The 25,184-nt window shown below is 44.5% G+C and overlaps 2 protein-coding genes across 2 annotated transcripts in view; one reads left to right on the forward strand and one right to left on the reverse strand.

Annotated features, from left to right (window-relative positions):
• LOC144773660 (NACHT, LRR and PYD domains-containing protein 12-like) overlaps positions 1 to 25,184 on the reverse strand; it is a 603,733-nt gene that overhangs the window by 464,845 nt on the left and 113,704 nt on the right. The window lies entirely within an intron of this gene.
• Positions 21,100 to 23,576, forward strand: LOC144773661 (zinc finger protein 862-like). The gene is made up of 2 exons (XM_078658809.1): positions 21,100 to 22,707; positions 22,763 to 23,576. The coding sequence occupies exons 1-2, from the start codon at positions 21,497 to 21,499 to the stop codon at positions 22,917 to 22,919; spliced, it is 1,368 nt and encodes a 455-aa protein (XP_078514935.1). The 5' UTR covers positions 21,100 to 21,496; the 3' UTR covers positions 22,920 to 23,576.

The raw sequence follows: 25,184 nt of genomic DNA on the forward strand, positions 1-25,184 counted from the left end.
AGGAAAACTCCCAGACTCCTGGAATGATGCAACAATAAATATTCTATTAAAACCGGGGAAAAATCCTGCAAAATGTGAGTCTTACCGTACGATTTCATTACTGAATTGCGATTATAAAGTATTTACACAAATTATGGCAAAAAGGCTAGGGAAAATAGCCGAAAGCTTGATAAAGGAAGTTCAGAAAGGGTTTCTGAAGGGTAGGCAGCTGCATGACCTAACACATGAGCTCATCGGGGCCATAGACATAGCCGTGACTGAAAAACCCCCTTGACTATAATTACTCTTGACGCTGCCAAAGCCTTCGACAGGATGAATTGGGACTTTTTAAATAAAGCACTCATTAAATTTAATCTAGGGGACAAGTTCCAGGGAATGGTCAAAGCATTATATAGAACACCTAAGGCCAACATTTTAATCAATGGGGATCTAACAGAAAACATCGATATAAAGAGAGGGACAAGACAGGTATGTCCCCTTTCCCCACTTTTTTTAAATTTATACATTGAGCCCTTGGAAAATAGTCTTAGAACTCACCCCAACATAACACCATTCAAATACCATGGGTGGGAAAAAAAGGTCGCTCTATATGCAGACGACCTAATGATTTTTACCAATAACTAAGAGGGGTCAATCACCTCAATAGAAGAAGCTTTGTCTAAATTTGGGAAGGTATCTGGATACCAAACTATTCAGGCAAAAACAGAGATTATGAGCTGGAATGCCCCGATTAACAACAATTACACCAGGGAGAAAATCAGGTACTTAGGAATAGATCTAATTAAAGATCTGGACAAAATAACGAAGATAAATCTTGAGAGGATTACTGCAGAGGTCAGAAAACTGTTAAAAGCTTGGGGAGGCCTCCCCCTGACCTTCCTAGGTAGATCCAATATAATTAAAATGTCCATACTACCCAAATGTACGTCCATTGTTAAGATCAAAGAAAAAGGGGCAGTGAAGGAACAGTGAACTGAGAAGCGGGTCCCTGAAAACTCCCTAAACCTACTATTGCAGTGTGAGGATTACATTTTTTTTTTAAAAATACATATTTCCATCTTGATAGATGTATGGTCGAATGTATGACGTTTCAACGCATACATTCACCACGCATGGCTTACCAACGCAGACGTTACAATGACTGCATTGTTACCGCGCGTGTCATTACATCTCAAGTCGTTTCAACGACTTGCTGTAGGGGGCGTGCTGGACTTAGGATAGCATTAATTACTATTCCTACTCCAGTTTGTGCAACGGCCGGGAAGGTGTTGGATTTAAAGTCCAACACATTCCCTTGTGTTGCACGCCCCCTTCAGCAGGTCATTGATACGATGTAATGGCACACGTGATAACAATGCGGTCTTTGTAACGACCGCGTTGTAAAGCCATGCATTGTGGGAACAGCGTTGTAAACGCTGTTTCCCGTATGGACTGCTTCCAGTGCAATGACACCCACTCTGGTTAGTCATTTGCCTAAACTTCTCACTTCTGTCGTCGTCTGTGTGCATCTAAACTAGGGGTGTGTGGAACTTGATGAATTTGACTCAGCAGAATTGCGTGGAGTTACATATAAACACAGCAGAGCTCCGCCAATGGGTGGAAATAGACATGTTGCGCTGCTCATGCGTTGATTTAGTGCTGGGGGTGCGTTCAATGCTAAAAAATCAGTGCAAATGCACAACAGAGGGAGCAGCTACTCGAGATGATGTTGCTGCCGCTCTAGTAGATTTTCTGCTCGAGCGGCATGTTCTGAATGCGAACGTGACAGCCCACTTTAGAAAAATGTCATTGGGTGTCTTCATAGCGGCTGGAAATCATGCTAGCGGCACCGAATCTCCTTCATCCATGCCAAATTATCCTTCTGGAGCCATGTGTGAGCAAATAAATTCATCATGTGGCAACTGGCAGAATTTGTCTGGAACTCTGCGTTACAAAGAGTAATGCGGAGTCACCAAAATGCCACCAATTCTGCCGCAGAACAGAATATGTTCCAAACCCCGATCTAAACGTACTCTTACACAGATGTGAATGTATGAATGAATGAATGACTGGCTACTCAAGAGTGTCCCTGTGAGGCAGGTCTAGTGCATCATGTTATAGTTAAAATAAATATGTTTTTAACATCTTCCGGAAAGAAGTCTGACCAGGTATATTTCTGAGTTGGGATGGGAGCTGAGTCCAGATCAAAGTGACTCAAACAGAGAAGTGGAGCCCCATGTCTCTTTTTATTGAAGGGGGAGCCCCATGTCTCTTTTTATTGAAGGGTGAGACCCCTAGCAGATGTGCATCCCTTGAGCGCAAGGCCCTTGGAGGGCAGGATTCTCAGATCCTGATGTTGAGATAATTAGGTTCAACTCCATGGAAAGCTCGGTAAGCAATTGTTAGGGCTTTGTTTCTGATTCTTTTGCTCACCTGCAACCAGTCCAGCTGTTTTCAGTACAGAGACACAGACCCCCATCTCGTCAGTTCAGACAGAAGGTGGACTGCGGTGTTTTGTACCCCTTGGAGCTGATGTATTAGATATTCCAGGAGACCCAAGTAGGGATCACTAGAATAGTCCAACATGGAGAGAATCGAGCTCAGACCAGAATGTAGCTGATAGCGCTGTGAAGCCCTGGCTTTCCTCTGCACTAGATTCAGGTATTCCTCTTGTATCTCCCTCCATGTAGACAACTCTCGGCCCCTTGGTTCAACAGCCACCTTACTTCCCTCAAGATAAGCGGCAGTAGCCTTTAACGCTCTTGGCGCAAACAATATGATATGCGCTCTATAAGAAACACTATAATGCAGCTGTTAAGGCCTATCAAAAAGCTATTAGAAAGGACCGGTCACAACTTTTAACCACAGACAACCAAATAAAGACCATTACTGATCGCTGCTTTGAACTTCGCAGTTGTCTGTAAAAGGTTCTACTGTTTCTCCATCTGATCAAAAACCCATTGTCCAGGCTATTATCACTTCTCCTCTGGACTATTTCAATGTCCTAAATCTCAGCCGCTCTCAGGCCCTTATGAGACGTCTCAAACTATTCAAAATGCAGCATCCCATCTCCTTTCACAAGTACAAAGGCATGACTCCCCTCTCACCTTCCTTAGAGACCTGCACTGGCTGCTGGCCAGCAAGAGACTTACATTGACAGCTCTCTGCTTCATGTACAAGACTTAACAAGAACAGTCCCATATTACTTCAGTTCTACATGCATCCCTATACCCCATCCAGCACTCCAAGACTTAGGATATTCACGCGTGGGGGCCACTCTTTCAGGAATCTGCCCCCACACTCTGGAACAGTCTCGCCTCTCTCTTCGTCAATGCTCTTCTGAAGCCATTTTCAGGAAACCACTAATATAATTCAGCTCCCTGACCCGTCTGGGTGGCATTTCCTCCAAGTGGAGGGTATTTTTGTACTGGGGTACTCTATCTGGGGCACTCATGTGCTCTACATATCCTAAACATAAACAACAAAAATGCCAGCCTTCACCCTTCACATAAACAGGTCCCAGGCGTCCAAAATGAAACCCACAGTCCTTCATCACTCTTGGTATTTACAACCACACAATGTATGCGCCACACACATGCCCACGCACAACATACACTTGGGACGTTAATGCTAAAATTCAAGTTAGCGCATAGAAGTGGATCTTTACTCAAGTGGGAGAGTAACTCACCACTCTAATGAGACCCACACACTTTATGCAAGACCGAGGCCACACACAGGCCCATGCAGATGTTGAGAGTGATGAATACGATGTCAATGTACACCTTGATGTACGCACACATAACAACAGCAATCTCAATAAATGCAATATCGATGTACGCTGAAACCTATGCACACATAGTAAATGCAATATTGATGTATGCCGTAACTTATGCAGCATAATGACGTCAATACTAGTAAATGCAATATTGATGAATGCCATTCCTTATGCACGCATAATGACGTCAATACTAGTAATTGCAATATTGATGTTTGCCATAACTTATACACGCATAATGACTTCAATACTAGTAATTGCAATATTGATGTATGCCGTAACTTATGCACGCATAATGACGTCAATACTAGTAATTGTAATATTGATGTATGCCGTAACTTATGCACACATAATGACTTCAATACTAGTAATTGCAATATTGATGTATGCCGTAATGTATGCACGCATAATGAAGTCAATATCAGTAAATGCAATGTTGATATATGATGTAATAACTGTCCGCATAATAATGAGAATGTAGGTAAATATGATATCAATGGCCCCCTTGTTACACATACATGCTCCTCAGGCTCGTGTCATTGTTGTTGGATTCACCACTGATAACCTCCCCATCTACTCCAAGTCAGAGATACGTGCAAGCGCCTTTAATAACTTTTAAATGTTTTCGGAAAGCCTCCTCCGCCCCATGGTATTCCCCTGAGTAGAAAAGCTTAAGTCAAAATGTAGGACTTTTGAAAGAAGATTAAGAACAGATTATAATGAGGAGGAAAAAGTGCAATATAAAGCGGCGGCACAACAGTATAAAACATTGATTATGTTAGAGGAACCAAAATATTTTTCAGATAAAATATCTTTGGTCAAGGATTCCACTGACGAACTGTTTAAGACAGTCACTTCCCTCGCTAACAATAATAGGTCACAACTTATTTTACCCTTGCAAGAGTTCTTCTATGGGTTGGCAGTATATTTTCAGTCCAGGTGTCAGGGGTCTACATTGATTTTTTTTCCATATCTAAAGGGTCCTGTTCAGATATGGCAATAGATCCCTTTTCCCCTTCTCAGGAATTTACAGATGGCATTGAACCAAGTCAGTCCCTGCTGGACCATGTCACCCCTTTCTCAGAGGACAGGACTTTGGGTCTTCGGGAGACCATTAAATCAGGGCCTCCGCTAGACCCTTGTCCCCCTTCGGGTTTGAATATGGTATCTGGTGCAATGACCAAACTCCTTACCATTTTGCTTAACAGAGATCTGACATCAGGTTATTTTCCAATGCATCTATCTGCAAATTGTTAAAAAAATCTACCTTTGATCCCGGTGATACAAAAAACTTTAGATCTATATCAACACTACCTTTGCTAGCCTAAATTTTGGGAAAAACACTTAATACAGTGCTAGTGGCCTTCATTGAGACTCAAAACATTTTGGATTCTTCTCAACATGATTTTAGGCCTGAGTCTGCATTACTGGTTGCTACAGAGGAGATCCGCAGACAGGTGGATTCAGGTTGTAGGGCTGCACCGAGTTTCCTCAACCTCTCAGCTGCGTTTGATACAATGAATCCTTCACAGTTAATCAGCTGACTTGAGTAGACCGGGGTTAGAGGTGCAGTCCTTGCCATCCTGAGTTCTTTTCTTCCAGGAATGTTAGAATTGGGGGTCTCTGGTTGGCGCAAGTATTCACTTGTGACAAGCAGGGACCCTCTCCTCTAAGTCAGGGCGAAGGATGACCCCTTAGAATTACCCTTGCTCACCCTCTAGGTGCGTGGCGTGAGCAGCCAAGGCTATTCTTCAGGCGTTAGTTAGTTAAGCATTTGTAATCACACACACAGTAAAATGTACCAATCCCCCCACAAATGGACACCAGGCTGTGAATATATAAAAAATACACTTCTTTATGTAAAAATAGATATATATCTTAGATCAGGCTTATTCACAAGACCAATAACGTTTTTGTATCACCACAGATGTTAAATAGGCAAGCTTCTCTTTTAAATGTTCCACCAACAGTTCTTTGTTGTAGTTTAAATGTTTCTTTTTCAATTCAATTGGCTTTCCACAGGGTTTTCTTATACATTTAATTCTTTGCAGTTCTCTTAATTTCAGTTACTTTATAAAGAAAGGATAATGCCCCAGTTCTTTGTTGGCAAGGTTGGCAGTCCGTTAAAAAATACTTCTTGGGCAGTTTCTAGGACATCAGGCCAGTCTTAGGCCTTCTGGGTGCTTCGTAGCGCTTCTGTGCGCTCTGAACGGGAGAAATCGAGGCACCCTACCAAATCACACGCATCTCGCGTGAGTCGCGTACCTACGGCCCTACCAACTCTCACGCATCACGCGTGAGAACAGGTACGCGACGTACAGTGCTGAAATGAAGAAACGAAGCGTACTGCTTCAAGCAATGCAAAACAAGTGTACGAGCCGTACTCAGCTTGTGCGGCTCGTACTGCGGGGGGTGGGGGGGATTGCAACGTACTGGGTGGCAATGTGCTTCCAGTTTCAACTAACGATCCTCAGCATAGAGTTCCTCTTACTGAAATCAGCACACAGCACTACGGGGAAAACAAACGTTGCGGGCCCCGAGCCCGTGGTGTGCCATTCGTCCTGGGAAGTGCACGACGTCTGCCCCTTGGCCGGGCAGGCGGACGCGTTGCAGAGCGCTTCTCAGGGCAGACGTACCTTGGGGTCTCTTCAATCAGGAGCGGGGAAATAACGCGTTGCGGGCCCCGAGCCCGATGGTGATTTATAGACACTTCTTCTTCTTGGCGAGAGTTGGCACAGGTTTAGTGCGACTCAGGCGGTGGGGGCATGCCCATACAGTGGCACTAGGACCCTGGGGACTCAGGGCCAAGGGACAGAGACACCGGACACCACATCCAGTCAGGGGAGGGGATGAGGGTCAGTTGGGATCAGGACCTCGGAGCAAGAGGTCAGGGGACAGGACACGCCGCACCAAGAAGCTGTTGTACAAATAAAGAATTGCCTACCATACCTTGGCCGTCTCCTGCGTGATCTGTACAGGGCACACGACGTGACAACTGGCGACGAGGCGGGATGAGAATACTGCGACGTGGGATAAGGCGATTTTAACCAGGAGCCCACCCTGGATCGCGACGTGACCAGAGAAGGAGCGCAGGAGCGCAGCGACGTCGAAGCAGCAGCAGCGACACGGGAGCCCACCCCGATCGCTGCAGGAGGACCAAGAAAGTGACCCAGCGACCCCCGGTAAGCGCCCAGCAAAAGCGGCAAAGAGCGCGCAACTGAAGAATTAAAAGAGAAGAAGACAGCGCGAGCTCTCGCGAGAGTCTCGGCGGCCATTTTGGGGTCAGGCGCGACATCCAATAGCAATCGAGAGCACACGCGGCGGCCATTTTGAAGTCAGGCGGTGCTGCGAGTGGACGCGAAGTCACACGAGATCAGCGGTGGCCATCTTAGAAGCAGGCGAACGGACCAATAGGAAGCCAGAAAGGCTCGGCGGCCATTTTAAAGTCAGGAATAGATCGAGTTTGGACAGAAAGTGCCAATTAATCGACAGAAAAGAAAAGGAAACATAATAAAAAGGATAATAAAGCAAGGAAGGGCCTACAATAAAGGAAACAAAGAAAAATAAAAGGAATAAAAGAGTAAACCTGACACAAGTATTAACAAAAGACAAAACAAAGAGAGAAAGAAAATTATAAGAAGCAGAAACAAGTGATGGCAGATGCAAAACAAAGCGCGCAATATAGAAGACCATTGCCATTTAGCCTGTCCGAACCACAAACAGGGATAAGATGGGAGAAGTGGCTCAGACGGTTTGAAAATTATGCAGAGGCAACAGACGTCACAGAAGCAAAGAAACGAGGACTGTTTATAAATCTAGTGGGCGATGAGGTTGAGGACCTGATGGTGACGCTGCCAACCAAGGAAATTGACACCTGTGACAAACTAATAAAATGCCTAACAGACAAGTTTGACCCGCAAAGAAATGTGGATATTGAGAGATACAGCTTCACGATTGCCTTCCAACAAGCGGAGGAATCATTGGATGAGTTCGCAACGAGGCTGAGGAAACTGGTGACTCACTGCGAGTTTGATAAATTTGACAATGAGCAGGCCATACGATTACTCATAATAACAGGCTGTCGGGACATAGAGTTCCGAACAAGGATACTAAAAGAACCAATAGCTCTAGAAAACATCCTCGCACTTGGGAGGGCAGAAGCGCGAGCAACAACACACGCTCAAGTGATGGAACGTGGCAAAGGAAGAGGTGGAGAACAAATCAATAGAATGGCAAGCAACACCAGAACAGGAAACAGGAGACAAGACAGATGGGATCAGCCAGCAAGGAAGCTGCATGAAGGAACATGCTACCGATGTGGACTAGAATTCCCACACCGAGGACAATGCCCTGCATTTGGCCAGACGTGCAGAAAATGCAACGGAAGAGACCACTACGCAAGCGTGTGCCGTGGAGCACAGTTCAGGAGCGACCGGGGAAGAATGAGCAGAGGAAGAATGTCGACAAGGAGACACATAAGGCATGTCGAGACTGAAGTGAGAGGCTCATCAGCAGAGTCAGAGGAAGAATACGAAGAAGAAAAAACAGAACGCTTATACCTCATGACAGAGGGCACAACGGACTCGGAAGACGATGAGGAAGGAGGCAATGAGACAATATGCCTGATAGACAAGAAGAAGATACGGAAAACGGAATCGGTAACAATAAAAGTGGGCCCACATGACGCCATTTTCGTTCTGGACAGTGGTGCAACGTGCAACATTATGTGCGTTTCGGAGTATGAAAAAATGAAAATAAAGCCCATCCTGACGCCATCACGAGTGAAAGTCTTCACGTGGGGGGCAAAACGACCAGTGATCAACCTGGGAAAGTTCAAGGAAGAGCTAAGATACAAAGACCAAAGGACAACGGAGCAGATACATGTACTCAAAGGAGACATCCCCGCGCCATGTTTGTTGAGCAACGTCACAGCGCAAGTGATGGGGCTAATGGAAATGACATACCACATGGCAGAAAAAAAGAACATCTTAAAAGAATATCCAAAACTGATAGAGGGACTAGGAAAACTGAAAGGGCGGCAGATAACACTACACATTGACGAAACGGTGAGACCGGTTGCGCAACATCACAGAAGGGTGCCCATACATCTACAACCACAAGTGGAGGAAGAGCTGAAAGCCCTCCTAAAGCAAGACATCATTGAACCAGCAGATGGACCAACAGCGTGGGTGTCACCCATCGTGGCCATTCCAAAGAAGGACAAATCAAAAATAAGAATATGCGTGGACATGAGGATTCCAAATAAGGCAATTGAACGAGAGCGACACCCAGGCCCACACCTAGACGATATGATTAGCTGTCTCACGGGGACAAGAAGATTTTCAAAGCTAGATCTATGCAAGGGCTACCATCAGCTGGAACTTGACCCCCAGTCACGGTACATCACGACATTCTCCACCCACCTGGGGTTATTTAGGTACAAGCGCCTGAGCTTTGGGATTTCGTCAGCGGCGGAAATATTTCAAGAAACAATTCGGCAAGTCATCAGGCCCGTCAAGAACAGTTTGAACTATAGTGATGACATCCTGGTGTTTGCCAAATCAGATGAAGAACACGACAACGCCTTAAGAGAGGTGTGCTCACACCTAGAAGAAGCAGGTCTAACGCTGAACGAAGAAAAATGTGAACTGGGGCGAAATGAGTTGGTGTTTTGGGTCACATCTTTTCCAAAAAAGGAATGCGGCCAGACCACAGCAAGGTAGAAACTTTGGAAAAGGCAAAAAAGCCCACAGACGTGGCAGAAGTGAGATCGTTTCTGGGACTAGCAAGCTACTGCTCGCGATACATCAAGGACTTTGCCACCGTCAGCGCACCTCTGAGAGAGCTGACAAAACAGGGACAGAATTTTCGATGGACCAGTGAATGCGACAAAGGGTTCGAAGAGATAAGAAAGGCGGTGACAGCAGTGTATCACCTGGCCTATTTTGATCCAAAACTGTGCACAGAGGTGACAGTGGATGCGAGCCCCGTGGGCTTGGGAGCAATTCTAGCGCAACACCAACCTGGCAGGGATTCCCCACGACACATCGTCGCATATGGAAGCAAGAGTCTGACAGAGGTTGAGAAAGGATATTCACAACCAGAAAAGGAGAGTCTAGCGGTAGTGTGGGCCTGTGAACATTACCACATGTTCGTATACGGGAAACCGTTCACTATCGTAACAGATCATCAAGCCCTGATCACGATATATGGCAACCCAAATGCAAAGATACCGCCGAGAATAGAAAGATGGGGAATAAGGCTCATGGACTACAACTTCAAAATAATCCACAAGCCAGGCAAAGAACAAAATCCAGCAGACTACGTGTCAAGACACCCACTACCACAGAACTCTCAAGTGGCTACAATGGCAGAAGAATACCTCAACTTTGCACTGAAACTAAGTACACCAGCGACAATAACAATGAGTGAACTGGAACAAGCAACGAGACAGGATGTCACCATGCAAGAGGTGATGAGGATCAACAAAACTCAACGATGGAGGCACGTGAATAGCAACAAAGGAGTAGACAAAGAAGAACTGCTGGCATTCAAAAGAATACACAAGGAACTATCAGAATGTGAAAATGGAACAGTAATGAGAGGAACGAGAATAATAATGCCTCAATCGCTGAGAAGAAGGACAGTGGAGTTGGCACACGAGTCACACTGGGGCATGGTGGCCACAAAAAAGATGCTGAGGGAAAAGGTGTGGTTCCCGGGACTTGACAGCATGGTGGAAGAAATGATAACAAAGTGTCACATATGTCAAATCATAGGGTCACCACCAAGACCAGAACCACTGAAAATGTCTCCACTACCAACAGCGGTATGGACGGAGCTGGCCGCGGATTTCTATGGGCCTTTAGAAACAGGAAATTACTTCCTAGTAGTGATCGACGAATACTCAAGGTTCCCCATTGTAAAGGCAGTGTCGTCGACGTCTGCGAACGCAACACTACCCGTACTGGATGACATCTTTGCAGCGTGGGGTTCGCCACAGACATTGAAAACAGACAATGGCCCACCGTTCTCAAGCGAAGAATTTAAGAAATTCATGGCATACTTAGGCTTACATCACAGGCGCATAACACCGCTGTGGCCGCAAGCAAATGGAATGGCGGAGAGGTTCATGGGGACCATCAAAAAGGCGGTGCAAAGAGCAAAACTGACGGAAATATCAATTGGACAAGCGCTATGTCAGGTACTGAGGGACTATCGAAACACGCCCCACAGTTCCACCGGGACATGTCCCGCGGAATTGGTACTAGGGCGAGTGAGCAGAACATGTCTGCCACAGATGAAAGAAGAAAAAAAAGTGGGCCAAGAAGACATAGCCGTCAAAGACAAGAGGCAGAAAGAAAAGATGAAAGAATACGCGGATCAAAGACGACACGCGACAAACAAAAAGATAGAGGAAGGAGACATGGTGTTTGTGAAACAGCGACAGGTAAAAAAGTGAGACAGCGCATCTGCAAAGGAACCAGCAAAAGTGGTGAAAGTGAATGGGCCCATGATCACAGCCACAACTGGCCAACGAGAGATCACCAGAAACAGCTCCCACTTGAAGACAGTAAAAACAGAAGAAGAAACAGGGATGCCAAAGCAAGAGGAGGCCAGAGAGCCACCGCAGGAAGATCCTGCACCAGAGGCTGGAGAACAACGACCAAGGAGAGAATGCAAAAAGACAAAGAGACTGATAACTGAGATGTAAAGGAACATCGGCAACATCACATTTCTTTTCTCTCTCTCTCTCTCTCTCTCTCTCTCTCTGTCTCTCTCTCTCTCCCTCTCTCTCTCTCTCTCTCTCTCTCTTTCTCTCTCTATCTCTCTCTTATCTTTTTCGTTTCCACGTTCTCTCCATCACTGATGTGAGCCATTGGACAGCTGGCAAATAACTTTTGTTCGCAACAAAGGGGGAGATGTCGTGCCCATACAGTGGCACTAGGACCCTGGGGACTCAGGGCCAAGGGACAGAGACACCGGACACCACATCCGGTCAGGGGAGGGGATGAGGGTCAGTTGGGATCAGGACCTCGGAGCAAGAGGTCAGGGGACAGGACACGCCGCACCAAGAAGCTGTTGTACAAATAAAGAATTGCCTACCATACCTTGGCCGTCTCCTGCGTGATCTGTACAGGGCACACGACGTGACAGGGGCACCTCGGGATCCTGACGTCAGCGGGCGTGGGCAATCAGGCAGGCGCGGCCCGCGACCCTTGGCACGACGGTGCGGGGGTCTCCTCAGCGGGGGCGGCGCGGCCTGACGAGTCTCAGGGATGCGAAGCGGGGTCACAGGGCACGGCCTGTGCAGCTGTGGACCCGGCGTGGATCACGATCGGCAGAGGGAATTCCGGTGGGAGGGGGGAGAGCGTCTCAGGGCACTCCAGTAGCAGGCAAGGGGCAGAGGAGCAGGAAGCCTAGCCTGGGGGCAGAGAGCGACTCCGGTCGGAGCGAGGCTCTCACAGGACAAAGGCAGGCAAGCTCCCGAGAGCCACAGCCCTAGGAGGGGCGATGAGGGGCGCAGTCTGGCTCCAGCGGGATGCACACACGGCTCGAATGTCAGGACGAGCCAAAGCACCAAGGACCCACTAGTCCTGGGGTCCAGATCAGGGGGCAAGCTCAGTCAAGCCCTTGGAGACTGTTTAGAGCACAAAGCAGCAAAGTCTTTAAAGCAAGTCTTCTTCCTCTCCTTTCTCAGCAAGGCAAGCAGCAGGCCAGTCCTTCCAGCGTCTCTTCTCCTTCTAGTCGGGCAGAGGTCCTTTGTGGTAAAACAGGATTCTGATTTACAAGGAGCAGGGCTCCTACTTTTATACACAGTTTCTTTTGTTCTCACAGGCCAGGGGGGCCTTTGCATAACTGCTCTCAGCCTCTGAGCACTTGTTGGGGGTACTTCTGGCTTCTGCATTCAGTGTGAGGGGCAGGCACATCAGACGCTCCACAGGAGGTGGAGCCAGCATTGTGTGGACAGGGGCAGCCAGGAGTACCTTGATGACAGTGCTTTGCCCTTCCTGGGCCAGGTGCAGGCTGAGTCATCAGTCGCTCCCCAGGGGGGCGGAGCCAGCATTGTGGTGGCAGAGCACAGCCAGATTAAGAGTCAAGGGCCACTCCTACCTCCCACTAAGGTGTAATCCTTGCATTCACCACCTGTCATCCCCCCGCCCTGTCACTCACACAACCCAGACAGTCAGATACACATACTAGCAGAGGCGGGCTGAAATGGTTAAGCAAGCAAATGCTAACTTTTTAAAAGTAGCATTTGCAAACACTGGATATTAAAATAAACTTTACTAAAAGAAGTATTTTATTATTCTGAGTTCAGGCATACTAAACATTAATTTCTACCATGTTCCCTGAGCCTGCTGGGATTATAGAGTGTAATAATTCCAGCAGCCCATCTGGCCTAAAAGGGAGCAGGTAGCCTTACAATAGTGAAAACGAATTTGGCTGTAATTCACTATTAGGACATGCCACACTCATCAGAGCATGTCCTACCTTACACTTACAATGCACCCTGCCCTAGGGCCTACCATAGGGGTGACTAATATGAAGTTAAGGGAATGTTTAGGGGCTGGCAAGTGTGTGCACTTGCCCAGCCAGCATGACAGCACCAGACTGCACGCAGGTTCTGCAATGGCAGACCCTAGACACATTTTTAAAAGGCTGCTTCTGTGGGTGGCGCAACCAGTGCTGCAGGCCCACTAGCAGTATTGGCATTTACAAGCCCTGGCACTCCTGGTGCACTTTACTGGGGACTGACAGTAAATCCAATGAGCCAATCAGGTATACCAAACACAGTTACACTTTTCATAGGGAGAGCATATGCACTTTAGCACTGGTCAGCAGTGGTAAAGTGCCGAGAGTCATTAAACCAAGAAAAACAGGTCAGAGAGAATATTGGAGGAAGGCAAAAAGTTTAGGGATGACCCTGCCAAGAGGGTCAGGTCCAACAAGGAACAAAACATAGTGTGGCTTTCATTGCGACCCATAACATTTTGGATACTTCTCAACATGATCTTAGGCCTGAGTCTGCATTGCTGGTTGCTACAGAGGAGATCCGCAGACAGGTGGATTTGTTGTGATTTGGCAGCGATTAGGTTAGCATTAGCAGAAGCCATCCTGCATTTAGAGACTATATTGTCCGTTTTGTGGAATCCATTTTGTATTTCTGTCAGCCATTTTGTTTGCCATGTGCTATCATGTGCGCGCCATGTGCTCTGTCCTACCTTTCTGTTAACTGCTCTTGAAATCTGCCTGGAGACGAACTATATTTGGCATCTTCCACCTTCGCACATGCTCAGTTGAGCTTGCAGCTGTCCATGCAGCTGTCTTTAGTCTGTAACTGTCAGGATGTGTTCACCAGAATTAGCAACTGTTAGCTCCTCCCACTTGTTGACTGTGCATTTTCTGTATGACCCTATATGTACCTAAAACCAGCATTTGTACTTGTACCGCCTTCATTTGAGCCCCTGTGTGGGCATAAAAGGACCCAGCTCCTTCCATTCAGTGTGCTACTTCATACATTACCGAAGGGTGCGGTGTAGATGTAGTTCCACCTCATGAGGTTTAATAAACTCTGTATTTTCTATTCCAGTTTCTGTGCCAACTTCTTGCTATTGGTCTATGGACTCTGTGCAGAGAAGGGCGAGTCCCTTGCACTGGTAGGCCTTGCTAAGGCTCAACACCACAAATTGGCGCTTCCAACGCGGTGCTCATTGGCGACTCGGATGCCCGAAGGACTGTTCGAAACGAAAGGATTGGAATCTCGCTTTGGACGCGATTGCTGCCTGAGGAGACCCGAGTCTTGGCAACCACAGCATTTTTCCTTTCTTTCTGATCTGACCATCCCGGTGGTGCCGGTCCTCGACTGAGATCTCTCCTGTTGATTCGCTGTGCAGTGAACATTTGGTCGATTTGAGAACTTGGCAGTTGGAACCTGGACACCATTTGATTGGTAAGGGTCGTTCTGCGGCACTTGCTGTTGGTTTTTGATGCCTTGGATTGGTACGGTAGTTTAGTAACACTTACTGTGGCTTTTGATTTGAAGGATTGGCCAATATTAGTATTTGTTTGTAAGGTATATATGAATTGCAATCAATAGGCTGGTAATGAGGAGATTTTTCTCTATTTGAATTTGTTTGAACGGCGCAAGGTACGAAGAGTACCTTAAGCGCTACTTTGATTATAATACAGCATATTTTGCACTATTTTTGGCATGCCTGTTTCCAGCACACTTCGTAGGATGTGTTGCTTTTGTAGAGGTACCAGTTTGAGACTCGATGAAGCACAACCAGCCCCCCCAGGTGATAAAAACTACATCTACCCCTATAGTTAATATTTCTACTTATGATTTGAAAGAAGAAGAAATGAAAATACTAAGCAGAGAATTATCCTATGTTCCAACAGCTGTACCCAATGAATTTACTACACTCACTGAGCTTCACAAATTCTTCAGAAAAATCAGACTTCGATATTTCTTTAGAGATACTACTGCCCAGATGTTACAATCTACGACCGGCCTTAGGATCCCATCGGTTTTTGTTCCACCGGCACACACGATGACACAAAATATTCTAGCCTACGAAAATTTAGTCATGCGAGATGTCAAGAAGATCCTGACTGACAAAAAATATACCAAATTTAACATCAGCAAGGAAGAGAAAATGGCCCTTTTGACTTTGCGAGACAATAAAGAGGTAATCATAAAGCCAGCCTATAAGGGCGGGGCAATTGTTGTCCAGGATATGAGAAAATATAAAGAATAAATCATGAAGTAACTGAACGATGGGGTGAGCTACAAAAAACTACCGGGCGATCCATCTAGAGAGCTTGCTGTGGATATCTAGCGGGTTACAAAGGAGGGATTGGATCAGGATTTTTTATCAGAACAAGAGTATCAGTATTTGAATTAAAAAAAATCCTTGTTTGCCAACAATCTATACCCTCCCCAAGATCCACAAGGATATGTTGAACCCCCTAGGACGTCCCATAGTCTCTGGGTTTGGTTCCATACTAGAACCCCTTTGTCGCTACATTGATTTTTTTCTTAAAACCAATTGCGGAGGGTACAGAGACTTATCTTCAGGATACCACACAAACCATCCAAATAATGGACAGACGTCCTTTTAATCCGGATGAGCAACTTTTGGCTACCTGCGATATTGTCTCATTGTACACTAGTATTCCTCAGGAGGATGCTCTAGACGTTGTCACAGTAGCTCTTAACCAACGTGAAGCACCAACTCGTGTCCCTACCTCATTCATTATCATGCTTTTGAAAATCGACATGATGAAAAATGTCTTTGTTTTCCAAAACACCTTTTATTTGCAAACAAAGGGGGTCGCGATGGGGGCAGCTTTCGCGCCAGATTTGGCAATCATTTTTATGTCAACCTTTGAGAACACCTTCATCTTGAATGACAAGAATCCCTTCAGATCAAACATCGATATGTGGATGCGATATATCGATGATATCATTTTTATCTGGTCAGGGAATGAATCTCATCTAGCATCATTCCATTCTTGGCTCAATATGAGATCTCGGGACATTCAATTCACGATTCAATCGGATAACAAGAAAATAGACTTCATAGATCTATCAATTGTAGCTGAGGAAGATGTCCTACATACGACCCTCTTTAGGAAACCAGCAGAGCGAAATTCATTGTTACAATACTCGAGCCACCATCCTAGAGGACTTCGGGACAACCTGCCCTTTGGACAGTTTTTAAGGATCCGACAAAACTGTTCCAAAAAGGAAGATTTCATGGAGGAATCAGAGCGACTGATGGAACGCCTAATTGAGCTACCCGAAGAAGTTAGTCAAAAAAGTGAGAAAAAGAGCGTGGTTTAATCCACGTGAGGTGTTGCTACAACCAATGAACGTGTGGATAAAATGGAACAGCGCTTGATTTGTGTCACTACTTTTTCGACAAAGAGTAATGAAATAAAAAAAACAATAAATAAACATTGGAATTTAATTTCAGATGATTTACGAACCACCTTTCCACCAATGCATTCCTTTAAAAAGGCAAAAAACATCCGCGACCATGTGGTGCGCTCCTTTTTAGATCCTTCTGCGACACCCACCATAATGTCACTATGGAACCTCCCACCGGTCCTCGGCCACCATAAATGTGGCAACTGTAAGGCCTGTGCATACACGATTGAAACTAAGAAATTTCATTTCAAACAACATCAAGTTCCACTCAAATCCCACACCAATTGTAACACCTCCGATGTGATTTACGGCATCATTTGCCCATGTAACATTATTTATGTTGGGCAAACTCAACAAAAAGTAAAAATGCAAATTTTACAACATTGCAGTCGCATTAGATGTAAAGTTTCAGGTGCCCCTTTAGTGGAACACTGTATGGTAACAGGACACTCCCCCGACTGTCTCAAATGGATTGTCCTTGAACATGTCTCCCTGGGCCCAAGAGGAGGTAACATAGGCCCCATACTGAAATGGATCACTTTGTTTGACTCTGTCCACACTGGTCTGAACGAATCTGATAGCAGCTTTGCACAACTGGCTAATTTATAAACTGTTCTTTCTATCATGCATAATGATATATGTTTTGGAGAGTCTTGAAATGGTTTCGAAAGTGATTGCGCTTGAACTACCCTGTGTGGCAGGTTGGCGCTACGGCTTTTCAAACTAGTGATATACGAAGAAGCAATTCTATTCTCTAGAACACAGTAATGTTTATATATAAGCATTACACATGTAGCATTTATGGAGTGTTTTTATGAATAATTTACTGTGAGTACTTGTGAATTTGTAGATATTGCTGACCAGTTCAGAGGTCAGCTCAGTTCACTTTGAAATGACGGAGTTTTGGATATATTTTTTAAAATCTGCATCTCATGAATTTATTTTGTGTTTGTTTCTATTTCTCTTTTATTTCGGTATTACACTACCCTGCGTGGCAGGTGCATACCGCTCAAAAGGGTTTTGAAGTAACAAAATCCACCCCACTTAGAGTCTTTCTACCTTTTCCAACAAACGTGAGGTTAGGACACGCCCCCTAGTAATGCAATACAATGGCGAACGTACACGCCAGGCACAGCCATAGCAAGGATACGGAGCTTGGTTGGAAATCGGACTAGCCTCTAGGGACTGAGACTTCTACTGCAGCAGTAGAATCATATCGCCCGACGCCCGAGCCAGGCTGTTTTTATCTAAGGGCAGGAAGATTTAATGTCTATTTTGTCCGACGGACTAGTAGACATTAAATCACATTAATAAAACTGGCTGCGTGCACCCTGGGGCTCACAGCCAATCAGAACAGCTTGACGGGAGCCTTTGGAGGCCTCTGATTCGCTAGCAGCTGGGCTCTGTGCAGTGATTGGCTGAGGGAGTGAAACGTCACTCTGCCTCAGCAAGCTGTAGTTCGTGGCCGCAGCAAGGAAACACACATCAAGATAAAATGAATAAAAATAAGCACTGCCATAGAGTGTTCCAAAGTGTTATATTTGACACAGCTAAGCTGGAGGATCGCTCTGAAATTTTAAATCTGCTTCAGCACTGTGCCCCCGCGTTTTATGCGCTCTCAGTCACGTTCTAATAGCGCCCAGTAAAGCGCGGGTTCTCATCGCTGCTTTGGAGCGTGACAGAGACCGCATAAAACGCGCTTTCTGCAGCCATAAGCCTCGTAACATTACACCGTCTGTCACAGCAGCAGGCGCACCGGTTCTTATTTGAAGCTGCAGGACGGGGGGTCCGACATAAAATGAAACTCGACCCCGAGCCTGACAAAGAGCCTCAGACAGTATTTAACAGGCTGCAAATGGTCTCAAGCCTTAATGTGGATTAATGATTGCTCTGACAAAATCCGTTAGTAAGCCACTGCCAAGCACCCTTTCAGGAGGATAAAAATATAGTACCAAAATTAGAAAGCAGAACAGCGCTACCCTATCGAATTAAGCATGTTCCCTTTTATTAATGTTAGGTAAAAGAATGCACAAAAGAAGCTGCAGCTTGCGGAGACTGCGTGCGAGCAGGTTAAGGATTGCTGACTGGGTGGTTTTACGTTGCTGTAGGTTATAAGTTTGATGGGATAGTCGTTGTCTTGTATTAGCGTGGCTTTTGGCATAGTCTGTGAGCGTTGCAGAGTTAAGATAGGCCAGCCTGTATCATTAAAATAGTTAAATACACATAAAGTCCCGCCCAACTGCTAGACTCTTGTTTATGAGAGTGCAGTGACACAGTTGAGCGCCCCTTCATTTAGTTCCTTCAGATCATGTTAGCACTTGCTGCCTCGTTCCTGGTCTCCAGCAACTTCCAGACATCAATTTAAACGTCAAGAGAAGTCTCGTGATTAATGGGCTTCCTGGAAAGAGACCTAGGTTTCTCTGGTGGAAAGTTTGACTCATCCTAAGGCAGCGCAGAGGGTTAAACTGCCTGCTGCTAAGAAAGTGTACCATGCAGATAAGAAGTGCAGCATATGATGTAAATATGTCAGTGGGTTACTGCTTCTGTAAGAGCTCCTTTTGTTATTTGTCGTTTATAATTCAAAATCCTAATATAGAGCATTGAGCTATTAACTGTCACCCCAGAGCTGCTGCAAACTGCAAGGTATATGTTAGCGCTGCATGTTTTTTTGCCCTGTCTTTCATTATCCTAATCTTGTGTAAAGGGTTAATTTGGGTAGAAAACAATTCTTATCATGAAAAAGAACCCTTAACAATGATGTGCGTTTTAAATTCTGAATTTGGGCCTTTCCTTAATAAGACCTATTAACTATATTGCCTATACCAGGGTCGATGACCTGTCACTCCTACACTACACCTTGTAGTACTGTCTGATGTAACATTTCTATACAATGATTTACACACCTATGATTGTCTCTGTGCAATGTGTGCGTGGTATAAAGTGCTCTGACACTGGTATGAGTCAGTGGTTCTATAAACCTATAACTGAATCTGAGAGACAATGTTAATTATGGAGAGTTGAGAGGCACTGTGAAAGGATGTTAGTGAGGGGATCCGTGGCAAAGGTGGTCGTTGGGGGAGTGGGGGTGCCAACAGACATTGTCACACAGGACGCCGCCAGCGCTAAAGCCGGCCCTGGGTCCAACTAATGAAAAATAGATGTCACGGGCACGTCTGTTGTTAACATTTAAAGGAAGCTGTAAATTGATGTTTTTGAGTTGCTTTAAGACTCTACAACCTAAATGTCCCCTCTGCATAACACCTCCTTTGATTTCTCGTGCAGCTGCCAATTTATTAGTGCTAGCCTACTTTACAAATAAATATGTCCTTGTGTAATGTGAACTGGCACTCATGTAAAGCGCTCCTCCCAATACCTTCAGGATGAGTTCGCGCTAGAAAATTGCACAAAAAAAACCATGCCATTCTTTCATTAGAAAGCACTCAAGGTCTTATGCAAGCGTATTCAGGCCATATTAAAATTCACATTGATCTTACGGTGAAGGAAAAGAATGTCCTGCATCATTCACGTAAGCACCAAAGCACCAAATGCCACTTTAAAGCGCGTGCATGCGCACTACCTACAGTGCAAGTTGCTGTGGGCAGAGGCCATCTGCTCGGAGCATGGTTACTTTCCTTGAGAAGCAAGTACTTCTATGTACTCTCTTTCTTTCCATTTTCTTTCTTTCCATTTTGCCTTCCTTATTTTTTTGCATTTCCTGGTTTTCTTCCCTTTTTTGTCTTTTCTTCCTTTTTTATATTTTTATATATTTTTTATAATTTTTCTTTCTTTTCTATTTGCCTTGGTTCCTTTTACCTTTCCTTTTTTTCTGTTCATTCTTTTCTTTATTTTATCCATATCTTTCTTAAGCTGTCAATTTTACACGTTATAAATGTTTTTCATTCTTTTTATGGTAACATGGATGGTAGAGTTAAATAACCTTTTGTACTTCTCCAGAGCTCAAATCCTTGTTCTCACTTAGTGTAAATCTTTTCTTGGCTTCTAGGTCTAGCGTGCAGCCAGTGTAGCACCAGAGTAGAATTCAGTGCGTTCACAACTTGTCAGGAAACAGAATCACTACGAACCGTACCAGCAGCATAGAGGTTCAGTGCAGCAGACAAGACCACTTCAACCCTTGGTTCTCAAAGAGTTTGGAAAAGTGTTGGAGGAAACCTGTATCATTCAATATTTAAGGCAATCTCTTATGTGAAAAGTCTGTTGCCATAAATAGCTCAACATTTTTGGACAGTGAGTTTAAAACTGAATTAAGTATCGTCTCAGACTCCATCACTTTGTCCAGTCGATAGGCAAATATGTCCCAACAAAGTTTATTCAGCTTTGGATTCAAAAAAAGTAAAGACAGTGATATAGAAAACCCAGGAGAAGGAAACTCAAAAAAAACAACTGAGGTTGGGCCTAGTACCACTGCACAGAATCCTAACACAACTAGGAACAAAAAGTATGATGCTGAAAAAAGGAAAAGAGTTTTTCAGTCACACTGGGTGGAATCCTGGCCATGGCTAGCCCTGAAGGAAAGTCCAGAGGGAGAAGGACCAAAAATGTACTGCACTATTTGCCAGAAATATCCTTCTATAGCAGTCAGCTATTCGGGTTTAGGTAGAAATGCATTCTTAAGTGGATGTGACCAATTGCGCATTGAACCAATCAGAGCTCATGAAACTAGTAAGGCACATATGACATGTGTTTCATGGCACCGCCAGGAAATGAAAGAAACCGCCTTGCAGTTTTAGACTCCTATAGCTGGTACCTCAAATTCCAGTGTCTCTACAGAGCAGCCCCTCATCATGCAAGCACTGCAAAAACTGAAGGAGACAGAAAGAAAGAAACTGACTATCTTGTTTAACAATGCTTATCTAATTGCAAAACAAGGTAAGCCACTCTCAGACATGGACATCTTATGTAGGGCTATGAAGAAAGCAGGTGTCGATATAGGAGAAAATAATGCAAACTGCGAAAAAGCCGCAGAGTTCATAAGAGGCGGATATACTGCGACAGGACATCAAAAAATAGTTTCAAATTCTCGCTTCATCTGCATTATTGCTGACGGAAGCACAGATAGTGCCATCACTGAACAGGAAACTGTGCTAGTGAGAGTAGTCAATGGTGGGAAACCCTACACTCTATATGCAGATCTTGTTCCATTTGAACATGCACATGCTCAAGGAGTTCTGGACGGTATAGTTAAAGGAATCAAAAGGTTATCTTTGGATTTAGTAGATATGAGGTCTACAGAACATCCAGGCCCATCACTAATAGCTGTTAATTTCGATGGTGCTGCAGTTATGATGGGATCTAAGGGAGGGGTTGCAGCACTCATAAAGAAAGACATTCCTTTTCTTCTGCCGTTCCACTGTGTAGCCCACAAGCTTCAGCTTGGGATTCTGGATGCTGTAAAATTTCATCCCTCTATTTGTCAGTTTGAGCAAACTTTGAAATGGATTTTCAAATTTTATTGGTATAGTCCTAAGAGGCGAAGAAATGCCAAAGAAATGTCAAGAATAATTGATGAAAACTTTGCACATTTCACCGATATTAAACAGGTTAGATGGGTATCCAGCAAAACCAGGGCTTTGGCAGCCATGCAACAAAACCTGCAGATAGTAGTTCTACACTTGGGACAGGTTGCAGCTGGTAGTGATGATTCTGCTGCGAAGGCAAAAAAGTACCTCTCAGTTGTAACTAGTTTTAAATTTATAAAAAACCTTTACAGTCTGAGAGATGTTCTGAAGCCAGTGTCTCAGCTTTCAGAATTCTTTCAGTCTAATGAACTGCTTTTATTGCATGTTCCACCTGCTGTAGAGAGGTGTGCGTTGACCCTAGTAGGCCTAAAAAGTGAGATGGGTGAATACATGCAGCAGTTTAAAAAACTGTACCACCCGGAAGAAAAGAAGTTTGGAGACATTTCTACTGATGGCTGGGAAATAAAGTTATCTGGACACTGCCCACCAGCAGCAACAATCCAAAGTGACAGTGAAATCATTGACAGTATGGTTGAGTATATTGATAAGCGGTTTGAAAATTTTAATTGCATGCCGGTTCAAGGTTTTCAGGCATTTGATTATACACTGTGGCCAGAAAGTAGAGAGGAACTCTATACATATGGACTCTCTGATATTGAGGGAATTGTACAACATTTTGAGGTACTTTTCACCACAGACGAAAGGTTGGCAATTGTGGAGGAGTTTTGTGGACTTAAAACCCATATGAAAAGCTTTCAGACCAAAGGCATTCCTGTATTGCCTGCATACTCCACCCTGCTAGCAACAAAACCTTCCTCGTTGACTAATATATTAAAGCTTGTGGAAATGATGTTCACATTCAGCGTATCTACAGCAGAAGCTGAACGTGTGTTTTCTGCAATGAATATCATTAAGAACCCACTAAGAACACGGTTAAATCAAGATGTTTCCAAGACTTAATGCTTCTTAAGGTAGAAGGACCCAACTTTGAGGAGAATGACCCCAGCAGAGCTATTGATCTCTGGCTTACAACAGGAGGCACAAAGCATGTGTGTGGACATATAAGGCCACATCTATCATAATTACTGAAGTATTGCTAATATATGAGTCTTAGAGCAGCCTGCTATGCAAGATCATTTATTGTTGTAACTTGCATTTCTATACAATTTCAATATGTTTGGATAAAAAGGATAATATTGCTTGTCAAGTTTTTCTTAGCATTATTATTGCAAATCATTTAATGGTTTACCAATAAAACAAAATATATTAAACGTTTTTCTGTCAGCCCTTATGTTTGATGCATGGACGGGAGTAGGTGGGACAAGTGAATTTTACAGGACATGTAGATCTCAGTGGCATTTTGTCCCTTGGACAAGTAGATTATTTAGAAAATTCCACACCCCTGACTGCTGTCAAGGTATTACTGTCTGACTCGCCCATTTGAATTCCTACATGTTGATAGATGCAAGTCTGATAGCACAAGGACTCGTATGGTTTTGTCATTTCAGCTGGATGCTGACGATCAGACGGTGAATCATAGAACGCGAGCCCAGTTTTGCATCGCGGTTTGCCCGCAGTGATCCAGGTTTTAAATTAAGTTAAGATAACTCTGCTATTTGGATGTCATAGCGAAGGCCTGTCATTCCGTTGCATTCGGAGTAACTCTTGCATTATTATCTTTACAGCTCGGGCACTTGAGAATTAAAAAAAAGTGATATATGAACTAAGTCCATCCTCTTGCCTCCAGTATCAGGTATCTCTAGTGGTTTGCACTCTCACATGTTAAAATATGGAAGTTTGATAGCATGGATAACTCAAATGGCTTTGTATTGTTAACCGGCGGATGCGGGTCATACAGTGAACCAGAGAATGTGAGCTCGTTTTGGTATCGCGTTTTACCCGTGGCGAGTTACGAATCTTATTGAGTTAAGGTAACTCTGTTATTTGCCTTGTGATTACAGGATGTTAGAGAGAAGGCCTGTCATTTAGTTGCAATATGAGTAACCTATGCACTATTATCTTTGCAGCCCGGGCGATATTATATTAGAATAGAAAAGCGATACACAAACTAAGTTTGGCCCCCCATTGCCTCCATTATCAGGTATTCTTCAGTTTCCTTTTCTTTGGGGCGTCAAAACTTCTTTCTGGGATTAAACACCTGACTATGATATCATAGCTTTTTCCGATCTCCCCAGTTTAAATATACCGTGATACAGGAAACAGTTACAAATCAGACAGCGCCTGCCACCTGAATATGTAAAGGCGAGGTAATTATAATTCTATGTGACATGGCTATATTGTACTCTTCACCAGCAGCCGTTTTTAATAATTAACACACATATATGCAATTGCTTTTAGCTCCAGTCGTCCCAATGATCAGTGATCGGACAGCAAACGTTATTGTGCAACTTGACGCCCGATTTGCAGTTTTGCAAGGTAACAATAGCCTTGCTTCATGACCATTTGTGTTAATTAATTCACTTTCAGACGTCCCCTTTGACATTGTCCTCTGTCGTAATTGCGTATTTTGTACAACTATGGAGTTTGTAGATGTCTTTCGTATTTATTAGGTGACATCCTGGGATCTTTTGAGACCCTAATTTTGACTTATGTGTTTTTTGTAGGTAAACAGTTCAAGCCCTCCTTCTCCCCCCCCCCCCCACTTCCTGTCCTGAAGAAGACCCGCATTGTAAGGGAAAAGTTCCTACGCTTATTAGGGTCGAAACGTAGACTACGAACACCTTATTGAACCGCCTACCATCCCTGGCAGGATTGTTCCCCCTTTTCTTTGGAGCATGGTCATTTGAACTATAGTTTGACCTTGTATGGCAATTATGTTTGGCCACCTTGGAGAGCCAAAAAGTGATGTTTTTACTGTGAATATTTTTTCTTTGCACTGAAGTGAATATTTTCCCTTCTTATCCAACACTTTTTTCCTCACCGCACCCCCCATCCTTCCCCCCCCGCTTCCCCCTTCCTCTTGGGCACAATTATAACTGAATTAATGAAGAAT

Source organism: Lissotriton helveticus, chromosome 8 (genome assembly GCF_964261635.1).
Source record: "Lissotriton helveticus chromosome 8, aLisHel1.1, whole genome shotgun sequence".
NCBI classification, from domain to species: domain Eukaryota; kingdom Metazoa; phylum Chordata; class Amphibia; order Caudata; family Salamandridae; genus Lissotriton; species Lissotriton helveticus.